The sequence below is a fragment of the Theropithecus gelada genome, chromosome 2, assembly GCF_003255815.1.
Source record: "Theropithecus gelada isolate Dixy chromosome 2, Tgel_1.0, whole genome shotgun sequence".
In the NCBI taxonomy this organism is placed as follows: Eukaryota; Metazoa; Chordata; class Mammalia; order Primates; family Cercopithecidae; genus Theropithecus; species Theropithecus gelada.
This window is the reverse complement of record NC_037669.1, coordinates 119,452,046-119,471,601: the sequence shown is the minus strand read 5'-3', so window position 1 is coordinate 119,471,601 and position 19,556 is coordinate 119,452,046. Positions and strand designations below refer to the sequence as shown.

Genomic DNA, 19,556 nt, shown 5'->3' with positions numbered 1-19,556 from the left:
AGCTTTGACTCTATCAACCATTCCAGAGTAAGACACCAGCAACAGAACCACTGGGTTCCACTGCTACTCAGAATCTCCGTGCTCTGAAAGTCTTGGAGTCGACTGAAAAATCGCAGTGCTCCCAAACTCAAAGGACCCTTTCAGCCACGCAAACTGCAACATATATTATCTCAAGTGTTAGAGGAATCACATGAACAGGCTGTGAAAAAGCCATTTCAAATTTGTAGCTTTCTTAGACAGAGTCTATGATTTCACCACCACTAGAAAGAAAACTGCTGCAAACTTAGTTCCAGACAGAAGTTTTCAAATGATGTCATTCATTGTGCCATCTAGGACAATCTAGATTTAAAGGCTTGAACAGGGCCCAGCACGCTGGTCCTACCTGTAATCCCAGCACTTCTGGGAGGCTGAGCCCAAGAGTTTGAGACCACGCTGGGCAACACAGGGAGACCCCTATCTCTACAAAAAAAAAAAAAAAATTCAAAAATTAGCTGGATGTGGTAGCACACATCTGTAATCCCAGCTCAAGAGGCTGAAGTGGGAGGATCACTTGTACCCAGAAGTTTGAGGCTACAGTGAGCCATGATTGAGCCACTGCACTCCAGCCTGGGCAACAGAGCAAGACCCTGTCTCAAAAAATAAAATAAAAATAAAATGCTTGAACAATTCCCTGATACCTTAATGATATTAACACCTCTTGTGAGAAAACTGGATCTATCCCTCTAAGTGTCAATACAGGGAAATACCTAATAATCTTTAACCTGATATTTTTTATATCTAGTCTGATGATGATTATCTAACCATCTGTTTTTCCTTTAAAATAGTTCTTCTATGAGGGGAGGTCTTCAAATTTACATTTTTAAAAGCATTTTCCCCAGCAATGAGTATGAAATTTTCATGCATGCTCATATCAGTTGTATATAAAGTTGCTTTAACAACCATACTTGCCATCAACTTTTCCTCCAAATAAACAGACATGCAATATAAGCAATGTGCTTATCTAAGAACTGTGGATTAAATAGCAACATGGGACATTTTTGTGGCTAGGTAAGAGATGCTTACAAGTTGTTGTTACAAAGAAAGTCTGTGGGATTTCCCAGTAAGGAAATCTTTAACCTGCTGTCTAGATTCCAAATATACATTCCATTTCCCAGGTCTCAAAAAATAAGTAACTCAAAGATTTTAGGCTTCTAATAGAAGTAAGGCTGAAAGAATTTGTGAATATGGATTCTTTCTTTCAGTTTCCAAGCAAGTGTCAGCACCTCCTGGGACTTCAAACTCAATCCCTACAGGCCTATAGGGAAAAATAGGAAACCGACATCAGAAGGATGCATCTTGTTGATCAAGGGAATGGGGCTTTTCTGCACCTTGAATAAACTTGCTAAAAAAAAAAAAAGAAAAAGAAAGAAAAGAAATGTCGATGCAAAGAACAATGCAAAGTCCAGAATTAACAACTGAAAGTTGTAGACTTTTCAATTTCAAAGTATCTTTGAGTCTTACAAACAATTCAAATGCAAATATTCTTTAAAAAATTTAACTTCCATACTCCTAAGAATGTGTACTGTCCATAATTTCTTTGAGGTCATATACCTTATAAAAAAGTTGCACTTACCGTAAATAAATTACTATTTCCTATTCTGCAACATTTTCAGGCATATCCAAATTTCCATGAATATACTTTGTTTTTCTTTTTTATTTTATTTCATTTTATTGAGATGTGGTCTCGCTATGTTGCCCAGGCTGATCTCACACTCCTGGGCTCAAGGGAAGCTTCCACCTTGGCCTCCCAAAGTGCTGGGATTACAGGCATGAGCCACCATGCCAGCCAAGAAAACTATCTTTTAAACATTTAAGCCAGTGGTTCCCAGACTCCCACGTGCTTCTGAATTACTAGGAGGGCTTCTTAATGCAAAAGTTGCTGGTCCCCATCCTCAGAGTTTCCGATTCAATAGTTGAGAGAGCCCAGGCATGGTGGCTCACGCCTGTATTTCTAGCACTTAGAGAGGCTGAGGCAGGCAGATCCCTTGAGCTCAGGAATCCAAGATCATGTCAGAAAGCCCGACTCTATAACAAATACAAAAATTAGCCAGGTGTGGTGACGCATGCCTATAGCACCTGCTACCCCTGGAGGCTGAGATGAGAGAATCACCTGAGAACCGGAGGTCAAAGCTGCAGTGAGCTGAGATCGCACCACTGCACTCCAGCCTGGATGACAGAGTGAGACCCTGTCTCAAAAAAACAAAAAGAAAAAAACAAAAAACGTTGAGAGAGGCAGGGCCTAAGAGAGCATCCTGAAGCTGCTGGTCCAAGGATCCCACTTTGAGAACCGCTGACTTAAGGAGTTAAACTGTCAACTAGCTTTTAGAAAATCACAACATACAGGATAACATTTACTGAGAATCTACCAACTGCAGAACTCTCTACTACCTACTGAGTAAGCCGCATAGGTCCTTGCTCCAAACACTTTCTAAATTGGCAACACAGGGTATACGTGCAAGGGGACAATACACAGACACATATCCAAAACAGCAAGAAGTAGTTAATACAGTCAAACTAAAGATGTTTCATTTCTCCAATGCATTTATTTATGATGCATCCTACTGTGCAGTTAAATCTGTTACTCTCAGATAGAGATTACTAAACCACAATGCATAGCCACTCTTCCTTGCACTATACCACTTCATTTCACTTATTAATGGCAGTTTCATCTGAAGCCAGGGCATGAAATGTAGAGAGGGACCTCATTTTAAAGCTTATTTATGTTATTCGTGTTGTAGCAACTGTAAGGATCAGTGTGACGATCAACATTCAGATTTTAGTGATAAGTTATCAAGCAGAGTCATCGAGTGCAGATATGATCTAATTCTGCCATCAGGCTGAACTGAAATGCACAAAAACCGTCCAACAGAATCCGAACTCTAACTTTCCCATCATTGTATAGGTTTTTAAAGCATATCTAGCACCAACTTTCAAATGTATACTTTTCTCATGACCCTGTCCTGAGTTTAAGTGCATTTATATCCAGATTATAATCAGAAAGGGTATTTAATTAGATAATGTTTGCAAGTACTTTGAAGAAATAAAGTGCTCTATAAATGCTAAATATTATTATTATTATTTAAATACAGTTTGCAATTACTGCTTACAACCTATTCCACCTACCACGCTGCTATCATTGATTACAGGCAGCTTTAAAAAAAATACCTAGAGGTAGAAATGATGAAACCATATTCATGTGAAGCCCTGGATTTTTACCCTAGACATAAATAATTTATAGGCATTTTAAATGGAGGGTTAGGTTATAAACTCTAGTAAATCAAGGAAATTGCCCTTTGCAAGACCAGCTACCATAAAGTTGTGTCAATTTAAATAGTTTCTTACTTATAAACCAGGTTGAAAGTAGATTATAGTCCAGAATACGGAGCTTTTTACTCTGGTGGCTTCCTGTTCTGTCTTCTATTTTCTCCATTAGAATCTTAAAATATCTACCTATGTGCAAAACTGAAAGCATAACTTAAGATTTTGATTTCAGCAACTGTCTGGCAGATTAAGGTTTGAGAATAGTCTCTATTCTATCATGGCCCTAGCTCACCTTGCTATCTTCTGTGATCGTCACAGAGTCAGCTGTCTCCAATTCTTAAAAAACTGAAACCTTTGAGCCTGATTCCACACATCCTCCAAACACACTTGTAGGATAATTTTCCAGGAAGAATGACAGTTTGAATGTAAACAAGCCAAGCACAGTCGCTCACACCTGTAATCCCAGCACTTTGGGACGCTGAGGCGGGCAGATCACCTGAGGTCGGGAGTTTGAGACCAGCCTGGCCAACACAGTCAAACCTAATCTCTATTAAAAATACAAAAATTAGTTGGGCGTGGTGGCGAGTGCCTGTAATCCCAGCTACTCGGGAGGCTAAGGCGGGAGAATCGCCTGAACCCAGGAGGGCAGAGGTTGCAGTGAGCAGAGATCCCCCCACTGTACTTCAGCCTGGGTAACAAAGCTAGACTCCATCTCAAATAAATAAATAAATAAATAAACAAACATCCCCTAGATACACTCCACAAGAATGTCACTGTTAATCCCCAAATAGCTACCATATTAGGTTTTTAAAGTTTTAGGCAAGAAAAAAAAAAAAAAAAAAACACATTCTAATCTGGCATTGGTCATCTTACAAAACAAAGTTACAAGGAAGAAATACCTTGGAAATACCTCTTACGACACCACTATGCTCATGAAAGACAACTTGTGCCCTAAACCAAAGGCTTCTGGGAAGTCTGTGAGCCTCAGGGTGATAATACACCAGATGATTCTGATGTCATGACAAGGTCCATAAATCAAACGATGGCTGTGTGAGTCACTATTGGCAGTGGCTTTGGGCCAGTCAGTCGTAAGCTCAACCACTTAGTAGCTCTACGATATTTGGTAAACTAATTGATTTTTCGGAGTCTTATGTGTTCATTTATAAATGCTACACACCTACACCACAAGAAATTGGAAGCCAATCTGGCAATATCAAGAGCCTTAGAGATCATTCACATACTTTCATTCTAAATTCAATTTCTAAGGAGTTATCCTAAGGCAACAGAGATGCACACAAAGACATATGTAAGGATGTTTATTGAAGCACTATTTATGAGTTGGAAAGTTAGAAATAACTTCAAGCTTCATCAACAGGAACTGGTTAAATATATTATGATCCATCTCCACAATAAGATGTTAAGCAGTCTAAAAAGATGATTAGAAAGTTAAGCACTGACTGAATATTTTATTACATGTTAAATTTTTTAGGCGATAATAGTATTGTGGCTATGTATTTTTTAAGTACATAAACTACTGAAATATTCATAAATAATATGCTGCTTTAAAATAATATAGGGGAGAAAGTGGGTAGGAGTATAGATGAAACACGATTCATTATGGGGGATAATTGTTCAGTAGAGAGATTATTAACCCTTTTATCTACTTTTTAATGAGAGTTTTATTGAGCTAAAGCTCAATAAAATTCACATTCTGTAAGACTTACTCTTTTGAAGTGTACAAGTGACTTTTAGTATGTTTCACAGAGTTGTACAAACGTCCCCACTATCTAATTTGGGACATTAGCAGTCACTCCCTGCCAGCAAGCATTAGTCTACCTTCTATCTCTATGGATTTGCTTATTCCAGACATTTTATATAAATGGAATCATACAACCAATTGTCCTTTCATGTTTGGCTTTTTTCACATAGCATAATGTTCATGTTGCAGTGTATATCAGCACTTCCTTTTATTGTAGAATATTCCATTGTAAGGATATACTATACTACATTTTGTTTATCCGTTCTTTGGTTGATGGACACTTGGGTTCTTTCCTCTTTGAGGTTACTATAAATATTCATGTACACATTTTTTTTTTTTGCATGAATACGTCTTCAGTTCTCTTGGGCATATACTTAGGTGTGGAATTCCTGGGTCACAGGGTAATTCTATATTTAGCATTTTGAGAAACTGTCAAACTGTTTTCCAAAATGGCTGTGCCATTTTATATTCCTATCAGTAATATATGGGCATTCCAATATTCTGTCTACTTATTATTATTATACTATAAGTTCTGGGATACATGTGCAGAACGTGCACGTTTGTTACATAGGTATACAGGTGCCATGGTGGTTTGCTGCACTCATCAACCCATCATCTACATTAGGTATTTCTCCTAATGCTATCCCTCCACTAGTCTCCCATTTCCTGACAAGCCCCAGTGTGTGTTGTTCCCCTCCCTCTGTACACGTGTTCTCATTGTTCAGCTCCCACTTACAAGTGAGAAAATGCGGTGTTTGGTTTTCTGTTCCTGTGTTAGTTTGCTGAGAATGATGGCTTCCAGCTTCATCCATATCCCTGCAAAGGACATGAACTCATCCTTTTTTATGGCTGCATAGTATTCCATAGTGTATATGTGCCACATTTTCTTTATCCAGTCTATCATTGATGCGCATTTGGGTTGATTCCAAATGATTGCTATTGTGAATAGTGCTGCAATTAACATACATGTGCATGTGTCTTTATAGTAGAATGAATTATAATCCTTTGGGTATATACAAGGTAATGGGATTGTTGGGTCAAATGGCATTTCTGGTTCTAGATCTTTGAGGAATTGCCACACTGTCTTCCACAATGGTCGAACTAATTTACATGCCCACCAACAGTGTAAAAGCATTCTTATTTCTCCACATCCTCCCCGGCATCTGTTGTTTCCTGTATTCTGTCTACCTTTTAAGTTTAAATTCCCCATGAAAAAAGTTTTAAAAGTTATGCCATAGAAAAAGATTAATAGCATGAGAAAAGGCTATTCGGTTTAAAAAATAGGTTACATATAGTATGTACAATATTATCTCCACTTTAAAAAAAAAATCTATTTAGCCATGCATAGGAAAAAACTACTAAGCCATACACCAAAGTGCATATGTGGTTATCATTAGGAATCATAAATTTAAATAATTTGAGAATTCTTTTTAGTTTTTCTCCATTTTCCAGATTTTCTGCAATGACTATTCAGAAACCATTGCAATGACCATTGCTTTTATAATGAGAACCAGAAAAGCCTTTCAAAAATTAAACAAATTTTTTGGGAGGCCAAGGCGGGTGGATCACCTGAGGTCAGGAGTTTGAGACCAGCCTGGCCACCATGGTGAAACCCAGTCTCTACTAGAAGTATAAAAATTATCCGAGCGTAGTGGTGGGTGCCTGTAATCCCAGCTACTTGGGAGGCTGAGGCAAGAGAATTGCTTCAACTCGGGAGACAAAGGTTGCAGTGAGCCGACACGGTGCCACTGCACTCCAGCCTGGGTGATGGAGTGAGACTTTATCTCAAAAAAATGAAATAAAATAAATAAACAAATTTTTAACAACTCGGCAATCTTAGTCTTCGCTTTCTTTCACAGTCTCCATTTTTTGGGCCCCGGAGCCCCAGGAGTCTTCGTAGCTTCTCACTCAGGTTAAGATACGGCACATATTTCCAGCTTCTACAGGTGGCCTCTTTGCACATAGAACTGTAACTTTTATTTTCAACATCTGAAACACTGCTAATTACCTATATTGATTAACTTAGCTGAGTTCTCCTTTACCATCTAATTAGATTTGGTTTCCTCACAGTGGAGCACAGGCTATCTTCAGTGTGTTCTGTACATACAAGCAACTTGGTAATCATCTTTGTATCCATACTTTGTTAGACTGGTTTTTGTGTTGTGGGAATGACCAATTCCCTAAGAGGTCCAGGATGTTGGCAATCCAGTTGAGGGACATGGCATAACAGGACCCAGCACTGCATTCGAGTTTCATCCTTAGACAAGACAAGTAACTTCTCTGAGCCCCAATTTCTACCTACAAAAGAGGTAAATTGGATCACCAAGCCCTAGAGAGACAGATAGATAAGTAGATATATAGACAAAGATATGCAAACACAATCTCCCTTTACTTTTCACTTTACCCTTATCATGGTTTTAGGGCTTTATCCTACTTGTGCCTTTTATCAGAAGGTGCCACAACTTATTTTTTGGAGATATGAGGTGTAATAAATAAATAAGATCCCTTTTAAATGAATTAATTAATTTCATTAATACAATTGATATTTATTCAATCAATATTTATCATGTGCCAGACACAGTTCAAAGCACCAGGAATGTGGTGCTAAACATGCAGGCAAGATCCCTATTCTCACAAAACTTATCAGGCTCCAGTTGGGACAGCCAGATTTTTTTAATAATTCAGATAGTCACAAGTGCCTTAAAGACAATAAAGCACTGAACTGGACAGTTTCAGGGTGGGAGGGAGTGTTACTTTAGAGATATATTGCAAAGAAAACCTCTCTGCATAGTAAGGAACCTCGAAGAGGACCCTCAGTGACTTCTGCCTTCTGGTGTTAGTTAATATTCTTGTGTAGTCCCCTTCAAAATGAATAGGGCTGACTTGGGTAGCCAAGTCAGCAGAGGTACTGCAGCAAGGATTACTCTGTCTGGTAAAAGTGGGCACCATGTTATGAGGATGCTCAAGCAACCAATGGAGCCACCTACGTGGGGAGGAACTAAGGCCTCCTGCCAACATCCAGCACCACATAAGTAAATCATCTTGGAAAGAGATCCTCCAGCTCCAGTCAAGCCTTCAGAAGATAATTCACCTTGCCAAAATCTTCCTGCAACTTCAGGACATACCTCATGCTAAAACCACCCAGGGAAGCCACTTCTGAATCCCTGGCCCACAGAAACTGCGAGAGATAATAAATGGTCGTTGTTGTTTAAGCCACTAAGCTTGAGGGTAGTCTGTTATGCAGATACATAAGTAGTAATACAGACCACATCTGACCTTAGACCTAAATAATAAGATGGAGCCCTCCATGTGAAATTTCTGGCATGGAGAACTACAAGAATGAGTTTGGCATGTTCACAAAACAGAAAAAATCAGTGTGGCTAGAGTGTAGTGAAAGACAAGTGCAGACTCTCTTCTCCATCCAGCCATGGGTGTAGAAACCATGCCAGTGTTGTCTTCAGCTCAGCCCCAGCAACTAGTAGCACCCAATCATCAGGTACTGAATGAGCATATACACGAACAAATGAATGAATGAATGCTGGATACCATGTACATTTCTTCCCCACAGTTAATCACATTTCACAGAATCACAGAACACTGGATCTGAGTTCACCCTGCACCCAAATTTGTACTTTCTAATACACTAACCAAACAAATGTTTGTAATATATGCAATGTATTGTTAAAGTCTACAAATTTCCTACTTAATCCATACTGCCAAGGTTCTAATTTCACTAACTAGAGAGACAGCACTTGAAAATCTAGGGTTATTTCAGAGTCTAAACCTGGGTATCCAGCAGCAACACTGTAAGGGAGTACCCAGCAGAAGTCACAGTTGGGCCTTCATCCTATCACTCGGTCTTCAAAAACTAGAACAACACTTTAAATTATAAATCAGAATCTCGAGGTTGGAAAAAAATAGCTCATTTAAAAATTAGAAAGGGGTATTACTTTCAGTGGCAACTCCCAGCTCATTGAGGTCCATAGTTTCCAATCTCTTGGTATCCCCAACAGGTAGAGTAAGAATCCATAGCTATTTAAATGCCCTCAGTCCTGCCTCTGGTTCCCTTACATATGCCAGGAATATGCATCCCAGCAATAGAAATTGCTGGAGGTGACTTCCAGCAATTTTAGTCGAAACCACTCATCTTACATGTGACAAAACTGAAGCTTAGAGGGTAAGGTGTCAGAGCCAGCTTTATGATGCTGGGCTCTAACTCCCAGCTGTGTGCCTCATTAAACCTCACCATCTCCCAAACTCTCTCTACCCACTCACCGCCAGCTCTGTCAAGACAAAAACTCAACATTGTCTTCCAGTGGGCCACCCTAGAAGCACACCCTTTCCCACCCATCTATTACTGTTTAATCAAAATAGTAGTCGTAAACATTATCAGATTGTTAAAATAATTGAAACACACTCCTAACACACACACACACACACACACACAGACACACACACACCCCTTGCAATTCTAACCTGCGGTATTTTAAATCTCTCAAAACTTAGAAGACGACGACAATGGACAGAACATTTTCTTTGGCAGAAAAATTCTAGAAATAGGAATACCTACCCAGGACCAGACATAGTATTTCTCATAATTGGTGCCCCTGGAATTGTACTCAATGTAATTAGCATCCACTGCAATTGTACTCTACATAAAAGGTGTCCCCAGGAGTCATGCAACATAGACTATAAGATAATTCATGATCCCTGAAATTGTGCTATGGTCAGCACGATTTCAGCACAGGCCCCACCTTTCTGAGGTTTCTATACTCTTTCTACATAGCACCACCTCCAGCCCTTCTAAAAGGGTTGCACATTATATATTTTGTTAATTCAAAATTTATTTGTTGAACGAACGCCTGCTGTGTAAAGAAAACTGGCGAGGATCCCTAAGAAAATCAAACGTTGCCTTCAAGAAGGAATTGTCTAGTGGTGAATATAATCCAAGACAGAAAGTTCTGAGTGTTATGGAAGAGGTGTGAGGTCAGTTCTGAGACAGTCTATGAATGGGAGGGACAACCTCTGAGAGAAATCAGACAATTTCGTGGAAAAGGTGGTCTGTGAATGTTTCGTGTTGGGGCAGTAGGTACAGAAACGAGACTAAGAGCGCCCCCTACAGAGCATCCAGCGGGAATGAAGTTGTTCCCTACCGCAATGGCGGGGTGGTCGTCAAAACTGCAGAGCTCTGTGGGAGGCCGCTCTGAACTGCTGCTGGTCTTAACATGCTGAAGAGTTTAGTTTTTATTCTGTCGACTAAGGAGTCAGAGAAGGCCTTGAATAAAAACAACCAGATTGAAACTGTGCGTTAGGAAGACTCACGTGGCTACAGTGTAGGAGAGACCAGTCAGAAGAAGGCTGGTAGTAGAGACACAGGAGGAGGGGGGTCCTGTCGCGGGTGTTGCCCAGGGGACGGTACCTACGGCACTTGCAGGGAACAGTGGAGACAAGGGGACCCATATGATAAACATTAAGGAAAGAATTTTAAGTTGGGGTGGAATAAATAAAATGCGTTTTGAGAAGTTGAGGGCACCCCCGTGAGACAACCAGGACATGAAAAAGAAGTGGATAGAATCATGTTTCGCTAAAGGGAAATAAGCTTCCAACCAGACTGGAAGGAATCACAAGCGGAATTCATCCAACATTTTCTACTTAAGTCCTCCCTCTCTCTCCACTAGAGACCTTATATTTATATGTGCAGAATAACATTTCATTCAAAAAAATATCATTAAGATTTTCTTAGAATTCTCGGCACACTGCTAACAAACCAGTTTAGGCCCTGTTCTCAGAGAGCTACTTCCCCCACAGAAATGTAAGAATCAATTTGACATTAAAGCATCTTTCAGACTCAAGTTACTCCAAATTCTATCAGGAAGGGAATCAGAGACTGGTTGTGCTCAGCTGGGCATAGCGGCCATGATTCAATCACAGGAGCGCCCGGCTGGGTGGACTTTAGAACCACTATCACTGAGAGAAGGAATGGCGTCGAAACAAGAAGGGCACGGAAGATTAATTCCAGGGCAGGGACACAGAAAGAAGAAAGGCCCAACAGGCAAGACTCGAAATTATAAGACATCAAAGAGTTTTACAGATAAGGGGGAAAAAAGTGGTATTTCCTGAAAGAAATGTACTGGGTACTCTCTCATCAACAAAATATTCCATGACCTCCTAAGTAGATACTGAAGCAAACAGCAAACCATGACTTACACTGGCTTCTGCACTAAAGATTACTCCAGTTAATAATGAATAATGAAAATGACTGTGCATATTTATCTGATGTTCTGATAGCTACCAGCACACCCTACTTTTTATGAGGCAACGCCATTGCAAAGAAAACACCTGTTTAGTATCTCTGATAAACATAAATAATATTAATGAAAAGACTGCCATGCTGTTATCATTTTGAGATACTGTTATTAATTCATGCAACTTTACTAAAATCTCATTTTAGACCAAATTTAATTAAGTGCTCTGGAGTAATGAATTAATAATATTTCGAGATTTATTTGAGCCCCATGAGAACCTCTCACCAGAAAGTTTTAAATACTGGGCCATTAGTGTATCATCTTAGGTGTCCACTCTACCTCCCAAGGGAAAAAATAAAACTTTGGGAAGGCACAGGCATAATCAATGTGTTTGCATTTCAATAATCAGTAACATATAAAGAGGAGAAAAAAGTTTTTTAAAAAAAGTTTTTTTAAAAAAGAAAATGTTTAAAAAAGGTTTTCATGAACAATGCTGATAATTGATACTGGTTTCGAAATACATTAATCTCCAAAAAGCTTCGGGACTGTGCTTACCTCATATTTAATGAATGCTAATACTTGGGGGGCAAAGCTCAATTCAGGCCATCAGAGAAACATATAAGGTCATATTGGCACACAAAAGGAAAAAGGCAGCTAAGGTCTGTTGAGGTGCTATTAAAAACAGTCGGAACCTTCTGATATCTTTTTCTCAGGATTATTTTCCTTCTTTTCTTAGTCTTCTTTTTTTTTTTTTTTTTTTAACAAGATGTCACCCTGTCACTGAGGCTGGAGTGCTGTGACACAATCACAGTCTTGACTTCTCAAGCTCAAACTATCTTCCCACCTCAGTCTCCCAATTAGCTGGGACCACAGGCACACCCCACCATACTGGCTTTTTTTTTTTTTCTCCCAGAGATGGAGTCTCCCTACATTGCCCACGATGATCTGAAACTCCTGGTTTCAAGCAATCCTCCCACTTTGGCCTCCCAAAGTGCTAGGATTACAGGTGTGAGCCACTGTGCCCAGCCAGGATCATTTTCTATTAGATAAAATCATTGCAATCGAATGTTGATGGGCTCAATTTTCCCACTAAATTCTACTTAACCATGGGATAGCATATTTGTATAGTGCTGTATGGTTTTTAAAGCATTGCCTTAAACACAGTGTGTGAGAAAGGCAAACAGTTGTGATCATTCTTATTAACTATGGTTACATGACCTACCCAAAGTCACAGAATGAGTAAGAGGTGGAGATAGAACTGGGGAGACAGGGTTCATTCCACTCCATTCATTCATGCATGCATTCATGTACTCATTCATCCAACTAATGGAGACTATGGCTCCAAAGATGAACAAGACCTAGCCTCTGTCCTCAAGAAATCCACGGTTTAGTAAAGCAGCAGAAAGGAAATCACACACCAAGTAAAACATGAGCATGAAACATGTAGCAAAGGGATATAAGCAAGGCTTTCAGATGAGGTCAATTCTTAAATCTGGGTTTCAATGGAGAAAGGAATGGCTAGGGAGTGAGGGGTAAGGGGAAAGACAAGCATAGGTCATCTAATTTTGTTCAAATACAAAAGTGTATGTGAGTCCTGGCAGAAGCTAAGAGTATGAGGTCAGCAGCAGCCAACTCCTGGCCTTGAATGCCTTACCCTGTGGGCCAAGTTAAGGACAGCCAAGGTGCTTAGGTCCAGAAATATGCTAATCTCCAAAAAGCTTTCTGGGCTGAGCTCACCTCATATGTAATAAAGCACACTGGTGGCAAGTTTCATCTCTTTTAATATTGAGATGTCCTGAAGCAAGAATGACTCAAGCCCCAGGTTTGAATGAGTAAATTGTTTGCTATAGCCTATGTATGTATATGCACATTTTCATACACCCACATGGATACAGTTTATATCCATAATACTACACATAATATATGTATCCACATAGATAATACAAAACATATACAGAACTTTATAAACGTCACATGCGGAGATATCTGAATAATGTGTATGTCTATACTGACCCCTTAGGACGTGCTCTGATGGACACAGGTTATTCAGAGAGGTTACCTGTGCAGGACAACCATGTGTCCTAGGTGATTTCAGACAGTCGTTTGCCCTCAGAGTAGGCACTGAACCAGGGCTGGACAAGATGAATTCCAAAGGTAGCCTAAAGCTCCATGGTTTCACGTATCACAAACTTACTTGCATGAAGTAGTTTCACCATTCTCAATAAATAAAATTCCCTGACCCTGGTGAAATTATTCCTTTCTGCTATTCTTTTGTACTCAGGCAGAAAATGTATTATTGATTTCTGATTCAGCCACAGAAAGTGTGACTTAGAGAAAAGAGCACTGAATGAGGAGTCAGGAAATCTAGATTATTTGCTCAAACCACGTTCCTGCTGTCCCCTCCCATTGTTACTGTGTGACCTTGAACAACTTACTTCACGCCTCTGGGCTTCAGTTTCCCAAGTGTTCAATGAAAGGAGTGGCTGAGTGTTCTACAATTCTCTTTCCAGCTCTAAATCTGTAAAACAATTCCAGCCCATCCCTCAAGATTTAGTTTACCTCGGTGAGCTCTAAAAATCAGGGCTAAAACTGGATTCAAATTACCTATTTTCCAATCAAAGAAGATCCTGCTTCACTCACTTTTAAACCATGCAAATCTTGCATAATTTAAATGATCAGTGCTGTCATTGGTTGCTCTGGTTTAAATTATGCATTGTTGCTATTTGGGGAAAATTTAGACTGGGTCCAGTCTGGGATCACTGGCTGAGAACAATAAGCCCCCAAAGTGAGAAGGATAAAGGCCTCTCCAGACAGGATCTGCTTTTAATGCATTGAGCCCAGGGTTTACAAAAAGAGCATTGACTGTGTACATTAAAGAGCCACCGAAACAGCAAGGGACTGGTAAGTCTGCAGCAAATTCTCCCGGAAGCCACTGACCTTGGCTGCATTTCAGGGGTCAGGCATTCCCCAGGAGGGGCTCAGCAGGCAGGCTTTACCAAGGGCTTAGGAATAAATGAGACATCTCATCTAGATGAGGCCACCTCTCCAAATGTGGGAAGGTGGAGATGATCTGCCCTCTGATTTGTGGAGATTACCTATGTGGCCTTTGGACCCACTCCAGCAGGCACACCTCACCCACAAGACTGGTCAAAGACCCTGGCCCCACATCTGCAACTGTCTCCACATCTGTATCTGCATCTGCATCTAAGTCTTCTAACCAGCAGTTCCTGGTCCCCAAGCTAGCTGTTGCCCTCTCTGTTTCCACACCTCCCAGCAGGCAGAAAAACAGCAGCAGAGCCCTAAGCTGATAGCCCAGGCCACAAAGAGCAATTTCAGTGCATTGTGCAAAGATATGTTTTCAAAATACAGATCACAAGAATGCACACCCCAAGTGTGATCCGCAGTCATCCGCCCGGTGGCCCTCAGCGGTTGCTCTCCTGCCTGCAGGCTCTGTGCTTGGTATCTCAGAAAACCTTCCCGAGGAAAAAGCCCACAAGGGACAAGTCCGGGCCCAACTTAAAAATCGCATCAGACTGCTTTCCAGTAGAGGAGCAAGGTGGAGATTCCGGCCCAGGGAAATCACCGCAAACCCTGCACATTGTTCAGAACCTTTCCCCCTTTGCCACTGCCCCCCGCCTCCGCCACCCCGACCCCCGACCGACTCGCAGCACCCCACCCCCAGTCTGGGCCATCCATCCACCTGATTAACCCGCCGGCAGCAACTCCCAGCGCAGAAAGTAGGGCAAATGAACACACACAGTCGGTAAAGCAGGAAGCCACAGACCTGGCCAATGCACCCACCCTGTTACCAACCCCACCCCGCTGCGCAGGGGGCAGCCGGTTCTTGATGTGGCATTTCCACTCCAGGGAAATAGACAGCTTCCTGTAATAATGCATGAAGGAGCTTCGGCTGCCCAACTATCAGAACAGCCCATTTCAAACGGCATCTCTGTTTCTTCTCAACTCCTTACCTGCCTTGCTGAAGCCTCACCTCTTGGCCCAACAGATTAAGACGAAGAGAGAAAGCGTTATTAAAAGAGATGTGGAGGAAAAGGTTTAATTAAGGAGACCAAAGAGAAAGTACCACTTTGATCACAAAGGTAGCACTTTAATATAATAGTACAGAAAGAGGCAATGTCAGAAGTATTAGGAATCCAGGTAAATGGCCCCAAGATTCAGCATCAATCTAACAATGTATTCCTCAGGAGGGCGTGTGAACTTCCATACTTCATCCATCCTGGTGTCTCCCTGTAGAAAGCCACCATCAATTCCTTCTCATCCACCCTCCATACATCAAGTACATGCACTCGCTATTTTTTAAATTTTATTTTTGGTTCGGGAGAGGAAGAAGCAGTCCTTAAATTGGTGTCCAATCCTTCTCAGACACCCGCTGCTGCCACCATCCCCACCCCTCACCCCTTCCCAGCAGGCAGCATCTAATTAAAATGACAAGAAAGCTCTGCCCCCTTCCCCGAAGGAGTGTGTTGGGATCGGGAGTTGGGGGTGGGGAAGCGTCAAGGCAGCACTGGGATTCCTGGTATTCTGATCTCAAAACAACAGCAAAATGGATTCTGTATCAGTGATGTCTTAGTCAATACAATGAAACGGCGTCTGAGGTAATTCACGTGAAGGTAAACGCAAACCAGTGGGGCTGGGGGGAGGGAGGTGCTCTACAAAGGACCGGCCACAGACACGGGGAAAACACACATACACACACACACACACACACTCGCACACACTCCAGGGAGTTCCGGTCTGATTGAGGAAAAGCAGAAAACACATCCCTTTCACCTGCTTAAGTTCAGCCATAAAACTGAAACGTTACAGCCACAAAGTCAGAAAGCACAGGCAGGGCTGAGTTAAAGCCATAAATAAAGGTGAGTGGCAGACTGGCATTTAAGGGAGCGCTGAGAGGGCGCCCGGGTGCGGGAGGCAGAAAAGGGGGAGGGGGAGGCAGTTGCCATCTACAAGACCAGCATAGCAATAACTGCCCCCTTGGAGCGGCAGGTTCGGCTTCGCGGGGACAGTCAGCCTCACAATGTCATCTTGCAGGTAGCTGGAAAACGTGAGGAGCCAGTGCCTTTATTCACGCTGGCATTCTTTTTGCAGAAGGGACAGTTGGGTCTCGCTCCTTGGCACCAGACAACTGCCCGGGGCGTGTACACACGTACACACACACACACACCTTTCATTTTACTGCTCTTACACCGGTATAAGATGAAAGCATAAGCTCCACGAGCTCCACGAGCCCTCGGGAGAGCCTCGGCCACGGCCAAAGGAAGACACGTACCGCACAGCCCCTGCCGTAGGGGCTCAGCCAGGAGCACCTCAGCAACCCCGAATCAAAACGGGAATCCAGGTTCCCTCCCCGACGCATTCTCCCGCTGCTGTCCCCCAGCCCCAGCCCCAGCCCCCAGTCCACGCACCGAGCCCATTCACCCTGACCCAAACCACTGGAAAGAAACCAGAAAACATGTCCTGCTCACCCTCAGAGCCGAGAGATCTATTTCATCCAGGCTTCGAGCCGGGGAGTCGCTCGCCATGTCTACTTCTTCGCTGGAGAAATGGACCAAAACCACCCCCAAGCTTTTCCCTTGGAAATTCCACCTTGGTCTATTTCACTCGCGTCCTCATGCGGGTATCGCGCCAGAGGCCCCGGGCCCAGCCTCCCCCGCCCACCCCAGCCCCACAGCGCCGGATCCCGATCCTCCGCGCGTCGGTCCGCCGGGTCCGGGAGCCCAACCTGCGCGGATCTCCAAGCCCGGAGCAGCGGTGCGTGTGGGCTGAGCGCCCCGATCGGCTAAGGGCGCTGGGGCTGCGTGGGTGTATTTAAATGGGACATGCTTCTTTGCTTGTGCGTGGATGGCGGCTGCATTGGCTGTTATAATGAGACACATCAACTCCTCCACTCAGCGGGGGGAGGGTGGGGGTGGAGAACCACACAGAACTGTCTATCACCGCTTCCTGGGAGGAGTGAAGGGGGCGGGGGGAGGCGGAGGAGGCGTGGTCTTGGACTGGGGAGAGGCCGCGCTTCCTGACCCGGTCCCTCCCCACCAGCGTGGAGGGGGGAGGGGCGCGCACCCTTTCCGCCCAGGCTTTTGCGGGCTCCTGGGGCCAAATCCGAAGGGCTGTTCCTGAACCTTGACTTGCTTATCATAGGGACCCAAGCTGTATTTTTGTGTGGCCAATTCGTGCACTGCAGCAAAATGGCCCTTTAGTCTCATCTTGGGGTTTCTCCTCGGTTCAAATGCTCTCCCGCTGAGAAAAAGCCGGAGGAAAAAAAAGCGACACCCTCCCTCCCCTGTTAATTATTTGTGGGGCCGGAGTAACGCGGGCTGGTGCAACCGGTGCATATAAGGACTTGTGTGCAAGGAAGGGGATCCGCCTCCAGGCGCGGAAAGAGTGGGGGAGAAGCGCACACGCACAGTGCACTCAGCTGGGCGCTTCGGCAGTTTGCAGCTGCGGCGGGGTCGGGTCCAACCGCGGTCCCCGGAATGCCGGCGGGTCCCGGGTGCTGGTCACTCGCCGATTCGGGGCCGGGAAGGTTTGCCAGAAGCGGGAAAGATGGGAGATCTGAGCGCTCTCTTGGCATCGCCACACCCAGTACCTGCTCGTGCCGCAATTCCCCACGGAAACAACCGAGTTGAACCGAGAAGCTTGTTCTTTGGGTGCAGTAGCTAGAAGGCTTCAGGTAACTCCAAAGCCAGCACTGGGTGAGGCAACACACGCCGCCTCAGGACTCAGCATTTCTTTCAGGCTGCATTTTCGTGTCAGACCTACCCAGATTGATGGAGAAAGTTTGGCTGGCGGATAAGAAGTAACGCGGAATATGTGTACGTGAGAGCGATTTCACTTCACCCACTTTCTCATTTAAAGGTGGGATGTTTTACAGTGGTATACATGATCCTTTTTCTGTAATCAAGAGTGCGAAGTCGCTTCCCCCAATCCCCGCGCAGCCCTTCTTCTCCCGCCTTAGCCACGCAAAATACATACAAAGAAAACACTAAAACTGAACTTTTTTCCAAATACAGCAGTAGCTTTGAAAGCATTCTTTACTCCTCTGTTAACAGCAGAATGTACTTCTGACAAGTGCACTGATGGTTTCTTAATCATGCAGTGTGAAGATCAGCTTCAAAATAAGGCTTATGAATGAATGAATGAAGGCCAATGCAGTTAGTTTATCACGACTGCAAACATTAGAGGACTTTGAAACAGCATCTGGTGTACATTGTACTGTTTTTGTTACTGATATTGTATATATTCATATGCATTGTGGATCATGCACCGTGAAACTTGAAAATTGTTCTAGCATCTCAAGGGCCACAACGGTTTGGTAGCTTTTGCCTTTAAACGTTGTATGTTAAACATTTGAACGTGTTATACTAAATTACTAAACTCATATTTTAGTAAAATCACCCGGTTCGACATACTAAGTAACGTGCAGTAAACCACCACGTCGAAATGAAGTAAAAAAAAAAACATTATTTCCCATCATCTTCTTTGTTTTTCTGTTCTATGTCCCTGTTTGTTTACCATTCATCTAGACAACAGGTTAATGTATTGTCTCAGGGTTGAAAGAAGATAATTTAAGATCAAGTATTAAGATCTATAAACAACTTTTTTTTTTAACTGCAAACATAAGGAAATATGAGTTAAATATTTTTTCCATGTAAAGCCTTCATTGTATACTCATGATTATATTTGCAACATCAAAAACAGATCAACTTTTTTGACATTAGTGAGCTGTTCAGGCCATGAGGGTGCCATGTTGGCATTAAGATTTAGGTTAGTTTTAGATGAGAAAGTTATACATGCAGTATGATGACAGGTGCTAAATGGAGGAGGGCTTCCTAAGAGCCAGAGAAGTTGATGAGACAGCCAGCGGAAGGCAGGGGTGCGGGCTGCAGGAAATACCATAAAAGGAGAGATTGCAGTATCAAAGGGACCTCCAACTGGTAAAGAAAGGTGAGAAGGAGAAACTTGAACTTTTTCCTTTTGGCCAAGTGTGTATCAAATTTCAGCTATTACAGTTTAAATTTCCTAATTTTTTGCTATGTCTCTGTATTGCCTGTATTATTGCCACTTAACATTTTTCTTTAAATAAACACTTTTTTTCTTACATTTAATATAAAATAAAACATAAATCACTACTCTAAATGGAAAGCCGGCAACACTTGCTTTGAAAAAAAAGAGGGGGAGGAAACCATTAAAATAAATATAATGGAAAACAAAGAAGTATTATTAAATTCTAG

General features: G+C 42.6%; 1 protein-coding gene across 8 annotated transcripts in view; it reads right to left on the bottom strand.

Moving 5' to 3' along the window:
* The window catches only part of TNIK (TRAF2 and NCK interacting kinase), a 396,954-nt gene extending 377,641 nt beyond the window's left edge, over positions 1 to 19,313 (bottom strand). For all 8 annotated transcript variants that reach the window (XM_025376200.1, XM_025376201.1, XM_025376204.1 and 5 more), the window contains exon 1: positions 16,791 to 19,313. In XM_025376200.1, coding sequence (XP_025231985.1) covers positions 16,791 to 16,847 — 57 coding nt within the window. In that variant the 5' untranslated portion in view covers positions 16,848 to 19,313. The remainder of the gene's footprint in view (positions 1 to 16,790) is intronic.
* Positions 19,314 to 19,556: the final 243 nt, after the last annotated feature.